Raw genomic sequence first — 6,382 nt, 5'->3', positions numbered from 1 at the left:
GGGAGGAGCCTTTCCTCAAAATGACGCTTTTACGTCAGGACGCTGGGCGGTGCCAAGGGGCGGGTCAGAAAACTAACATTGGTGTCCAAGGGGCAGGTCAGAATATTAACAGTACTAACCTTGCTTTTTGGCTTCTGTTGTTCTGCTTCTGGCTAACTGTTCTTGTTAACTGAAATATGTCAACCCAGAATACATGGATTTTATGCTTAAAAGCTCACCCTGAGAAAGGCTTAGGGCTGCAATGGAGCCCATACCACCCAGCATAGTTGCCAGCTGGCTAATAAAGACTTTCTATTGGCCTAAATCTCTGATCAAGCAGTCTTCTCTGGTGGATACCCCAGCACAGAGATTGTTTGTTACTATTGGGAACATAAGGCCATTAAATGTTAGATGGGAATGAGCTGTGACAACGTAAAAAAGAAATGCACACAATTCCAGCGTCAACAGAAGCAGAGTGTCCTTTAATAGAGACAATGAAGAGCAACAAGCTATCCAAGGGAATGGAAGATGTGCATTGTGGCACAGGGGTAGCAGGTGGGCTGTGGGATGGGGGATGGGGTGTGAGGGGTAGGGGGTGGGTGGGTAGGTGGGGGAGCCTTTGTAGAATTTGAAAGCAGAAGTGCCTACCAGGGTGGGGCCAGTGGAAAATGTATTGGCTTTGGGTCTACCCTGTAGTTTTAGATAAGGAGCATTTGTGCTGAAAGATATCTTTGAACACAGGGGTGATGCTTTCAGATAGGAATCATCTGCGCTAGCAGGTATCCTCAAGTGTGGGAAGCTTTCATGTTAGGAATTGCCAGACGGAGATGTTTTTACCCTTTAGTAAGGGCCATTTTATCTTTGGACAACACAGTGCTGATAGAGCTTTCTGGTGTGAGTCAGCTAAAACATGGCTGACACTAGATACAGGAGGTATACAAATCAGCACAAAATGTCTGATACTACATGTCCAGAGAGTGATTAAATCATTAGTGATTTAATCTGCTGTAGAACTATTCCTGGCAGAAGGCCACTTTTGTGTAAATTCTGAATAAATATGGGCTTTAGGTCAGAAGCCTTGGCCCAATTCTTCACCAGCCTTCACTCTCCTGAGTTTAGGACTAGTTACAGGCACGGGCTGTATACCTGGCTTTGATGTGTGATTTTACTTTTTGAAGCAGATTCTTAAGTGTCCCAGGCTAGCCTTGAACTTGCTATGTGGCCATGGGTGAGCTTGAATTTCTTTTGCTCTTTCTCTACCTCTCAAATATTAGGATTATAGACAAGAGTCACCACAGCACATGACGTTATTTCCTAATCCTTTTCATGTCTGTAACATCTTTATCTGCTGATGATCCACAGCTAGTAAAAATTTTGAGTCTTAGGGGTGCAGAGTGGCGTTCCTGTAACACTCGAGAGGTGGGCACTTCCCTCCTTCCCTCCTGTACAACAATATGTGCAGTTTCTGGATTCCAAGCTCCTGCCACATTAAGAGTTCTAACTGGGCCGGGCGGTGATGGCGCATGCTTTTAATCCCAGCACTCAGGAGGCAGAGCCAGGCGGATCTCTGTGAGTTCCAGGCCAGCCTGGTCCACAGAGTGAGATCCAGGACAGGCACCAAAACTACACAGAGAAATCCTGTCTCAAAAACCAAATAAATAAATAAATAAATAAATAAATAAACAAACAAATAATAAGTAAATAAGTAAATAAATAAATAAATGAATTAAAAGTTAGTTAATTTAAAAAAAAAAAATCTGTCATCCTGGGCAGACTAGCAAGCGCATGGCAATCTGTTGCACATCTACCTGATTGACACAAAAAGTCATCTCGTCCCAGCCCTGGGTTCTCCTCGGTCTGAAGCTGAGGCAGCAGGCTTTGAGTAATCTGCGCCTGCGTACTTACACATCCTGCGCCTCTTCCTGGCCACGAGGCCTGACCGGATTTCCGGTGGCTGCCATTATCCTAACTGCCAAGCCGGATCCCTTTGGGCGCCACATCTGCGTTCGGTCCAGGGTTCCCTGTGCAGTGCTCGCAGGTGGGTGGGGTCGCCCCTGGGCTGCTGTGTGATGTCGCTGGGCTACGCTTGCACTGCTGTGCAGCTCAGGGCCTGCGCTTCCCTGCTCCTAAGAAAATTCTTTGTCGTCCCCTTTTTTTTCTAGGAAAACTAGCGGAGTCGGACCTTCAATTTGTTGTCTCTCCAACCTGCGCACTCAGCAGAGGTAAGAGGAAACACTATTTCTCAATTAATTGTTTAAAAAAGCCCAACAATGTGCTTTTATTTTCTGAGTTCAGGTTGTAGTCCCCTCCCATCTCCCCCTCCCCCCCGCCCCGTTTTTCTTTCAGACATTACCAGTGTTCCTCCTCTTTAGCCCCTCACTTTCACTATGTAGAGGAGAAAGACTAATCGCCTCCACTTCTGCGATGCTGGAGTTACAAGGCCTAAACCACGGCTGGTTTAGACAATGCTGGGATTGAACCTAGGGCTTCATGTGTACCATACAACAATACCACCTGAGCAAACTCTCCAGCTCTGCAGCCCCATTTGAATAGATTTTACCGATGGAAACTGATAGCCTCTTGTTTTTTATTAGAAAGTCTCTTCTTTGATAGTTACATTGTTTGGGGCTTTGAACCTGATTTAGAGATCTGCAAAGTTCTTGTCACAGGGCCAGAGATGTGACTGCAGTTTCAGGCCTTGGCTTTACACGGGGTTGGTTATGTGTGGAGGTCGTGACTCCAGTGTTCTCCAAAGTTTGTTAATACCTAACTAGTTGCCAGCACCAGCTTTGAAAGGTGTGATACAGGAAGATGGACACTCTGAGTGATTACCATGCCTTTGGTATGGAGTCTGGCCCACAGTAAAAGAAACAGATACAAAAATGAAGGAAGAGATGACAACTTTTCATAGTTTTTGATACATAGTAGGGTCAATCAGGTGGCTCATACAGATGCAAACAGTCATTGCTGTTGGTCAAATAAAACATTAAGGAACACATTTAGGGACCTGCTAGAAGCTTACAGAGCTGAGCTTCAAGGTGAGCTGATCTAAGCCACAGAGGCATAGTACCTTTAAGGTGAGATGGAGGACAAGCCTGGAGGTCCCTGTCAGACCTACATGCTTGGTGGTCAGATGACATCAGTGGTACTGTCACCATGCAGTGTTAAAGTCTTTTGAATGGGATCCAGTTGAAGGTGTTGAGAGGCTTTGTTGGTCTGGTATGTTCAGTATGTTTGGGATTTGTTTTTTGTTTGTTTGCTTTGTTTTTGAGAAAGTTTTATTATGCCTTGTGCCCACGTGTCCCAATGTACTTTGTTTCTTTTGAATAGTTCATCAGTTTGAGCATCTTGGTAGGTGGTATCTTTGTGTACAAAGGAGATGCCTCTGAGGTTGCACTCAAATGGAATCACTCAAGGCAAGGAACATGCTGAAAGTCACTGTTTTACATGAAATGGAGTAACACAACACCATACAAGCTGATTTCCACAGGGAGGGAGGAGGGCCCTTAGTTAAAGTTAAAGACCAGCTTCACCTGCTTGGAGAATTTGAGGTCATACCAGCTATATGAATGAGACTCTCTCACAAGCAATCCTAAACAATAACAATGATACAATGACTAAATTTATGTTGGTTTCAAAATATACCCATAAGACTGGCATGGTGGCATGTGATTTTAATCCCATCTGTCAATCAGAAGGCAGGCAGATCTCTGTGAGTTCAATGCCAGCTGCTCTACATAGCAAGTTCCAGGCCAGCCAGTACTACATAGTAAGTCTCAGTCTCTCTCTCTCCCTCTCTCTCTCATACCTCTACCTCTACCTTCTGAGGGCTATGATTACATATAGGCACCAGTATACCAATCTGTGTAGATGTAACCAACTGTCTTATTAAATAAGAAACACAGAGCCCATTCAGAGAAGAAAGCCAAGAGGTCAGAACTAAGAGCCTTACCCTTCCAGCTTCAGCCAAGAGAGCTCTCCGAAAAGGACCTACTTCCTGTGTGTATGTCTTTATATAGTCTAGCTGTTCTGCCTTCTCATTGGTTGTAAACCCAAACACGTGACTGCCTCGTCATTGCCTGTCTGTAGAGACTTCCAGGTCTTCTATGGTTGGTATTGAGATTAAAAGCGTGTATCTCCAATGCTGGCTGTATCCTTGAACACACAGAGATCTACCTAGCTCTGTCTATCAAGTGCTGGGATTAAAGGTGTGCACCACCACCGCCATGCTATGGCTCTAATAGCTCTGACCTCTGGACAACTTTATTTATTAACATACAATTAAAATCACATTTCAGTACAAATAAAATACCACCATAAATCTCTAAATTGCACTTAATCCTTTTGGTTTTTCCCCACCCCAGGTCTTACATAGCTCAGCCTGACCTGGAGCTCCTGATCTTCTGACTTTCCAAGTGCTGGGATTATAGACCTGAGACAGCAAGTCAGTCTAGGAAATAATATTTAGATGGTGTCTTAGCCACTGTTCTATTGCTATGAAGAGACACTGTGACCAAGGCAACTGTTATAAAAGAAAGCATTTAATTGGGGGTTTCCTCACAGTTTTAGAGGCTTAGTCTGTTATCATCATGGCAGGGAGCATGGCAGCGTGCAGGCAGGCACTGGAGAAGCAGTTGAGAGCTACAACCTGATCCATAGGCAGAGAGACAGACACTGGGTCTCCACCCCCAGTGACACTTCTCCAACAAGGGCACACTTCCTAATCCTTTTCAAAAGAGTGCCACTTCCTGATGACTAAGCATTCAGTTAGATAAGCCTGGGGGGGGGGGGTCATTCTTAGTCAAACCACCACAGATGGCACATTAGGGGAGTCTGTGGTCAGGCTATCAGCCATTTGTTTATCTATTTTCCTCAGTGGGAAAAGCTAAGAAATGCATACAAGTTTTCCAAGATAAAGTAGGTCTTCAGTTCAGTGTGTGGGAAGAAGTTATTTGGGTGAAGGCACCTTTGTGATGGAGAATTTCAGCTCCTCTCTCCTTAAATTTTTGTTCTACATCTATTTTTTTATTTATGTATGTGCCTGGTCCTCACATAGAAGACAGCACCAGATCCCTTGAAATGCCATGTCATAGGAATGAGGTTACAAAACTTTAACCATGAGGCATAAGACTATTACCTAGGTCATTCTTAACACGATATATGTCTGCCAACTGTTTGATCCATGGAGAAAATTACTTAGTGAAAACCTTTTCCCAGTTATCAAATCTTCTGGAATGAATTGACTGGTTGAGCAGCACTTCCCCTCCCCACACTCTTGTGTGTGTTTGTTTGTATGTTTTGTTTAGACAGGTCACATACAGCTCAGGTTGGCCTTGGGAACTGTGTGTCAGTCATCGGCTGGATTCTTCCGGTGATTAACCCCAGTTTCTGCATCAACTGCTGTGGTTACTTCACTTGCTTTTCCTTTTGAGACCCTCTTTCATCATCAGTTTTTGTTTTGTTTCAAGACAAGGTTTCTCTGTGTAGCCCTGGCTGTCCTGGAACTCGCTTTGTAGACCAGGCTGGCCTCAAACTCAGAGAGATCCGCCTGCCTCTGCTTCCCGAGTGCTGGGATTAAAGATGTGCAACATCATATGCCCGGGTACCTTTTTTTTTTTTTTTTTTTTTAATAACTAGATGCTTTTGCCTTCTCCTTTCTCACACAGTGTGTGCCTGTCTGCCTTTGTTCTTCACCATGGCTTCTCACAAGACGTTCAGGATCAAGCGATTCCTGGCTAAGAAACAAAAGCAAAATCGTCCCATTCCACAATGGATCCAGATGAAAACTGGCAATAAAATCATGTACAACTCCAAGAGGAGACACTGGAGACGAACCAAACTGGGTCTATAAGGAACCACATATTGTATGCTGTTTGAAGGTCACCATTAAACTTACTGTATCAAGTTTAAAACATTACTGTTGTCTGGACAGCAGAGTGTGTTTATTGGAATATGAAGGTTTTTTTTTTGTTTGTTTGTTTCTGTGTTCTTGTAGGTTCATTCAGTAGTCCTCTAATAAATATGTAAAACATTTTGTTTGGAAGAAAAATGTTTGCTTGTGTGTTACACCTTATTTTGTTTGTTTTGTGGTTCTGGAGGTAAAACCAGAACCTTTTGCAAATAGACGAGTATTCTAATCGTGAGCACATTTCTGGCTCTTGTTTGGGGAGTTGAGACATGTCCAGGCTGCTCTCAGACTCATGATCCTCCTCATGCAGCCTCCTGAATGCTTGGAGGACTCCAGCCAGCCTAAGTGACAAAGTTGTGAAAAGAAGTTGCTTTGTCAAGTCTCAGTTTGTCGGTCATTTCACGTGACTGCTGAAATTAGATGACCTTTTTCAACTAATAATTGCTCTCTGGTCCTTAGTGTGTCTGATTTAACAAATGATGAAAAGTGGCTATT

At 43.9% G+C, this 6,382-nt stretch overlaps 1 protein-coding gene across 1 annotated transcript; it reads left to right on the top strand.

Annotated features, from left to right (window-relative positions):
- The first annotated feature begins 2,091 nt into the window (after positions 1-2,091).
- Positions 2,092-5,893, top strand: LOC131916629 (large ribosomal subunit protein eL39-like). The gene is made up of 2 exons (XM_059270018.1): positions 2,092-2,201; positions 5,646-5,893. Exon 2 carries the CDS (start codon positions 5,675-5,677, stop codon positions 5,828-5,830), a length of 156 nt encoding a protein of 51 aa, XP_059126001.1. The 5' UTR covers positions 2,092-2,201; positions 5,646-5,674; the 3' UTR covers positions 5,831-5,893.
- Positions 5,894-6,382: the final 489 nt, after the last annotated feature.

Source organism: Peromyscus eremicus, chromosome 8a (assembly GCF_949786415.1).
Source record: "Peromyscus eremicus chromosome 8a, PerEre_H2_v1, whole genome shotgun sequence".
Lineage (NCBI taxonomy): Eukaryota > Metazoa > Chordata > Mammalia > Rodentia > Cricetidae > Peromyscus > Peromyscus eremicus.
Note: the sequence above shows the minus strand (reverse complement) of the source record. Positions and strands in the feature narration are given on the sequence as shown.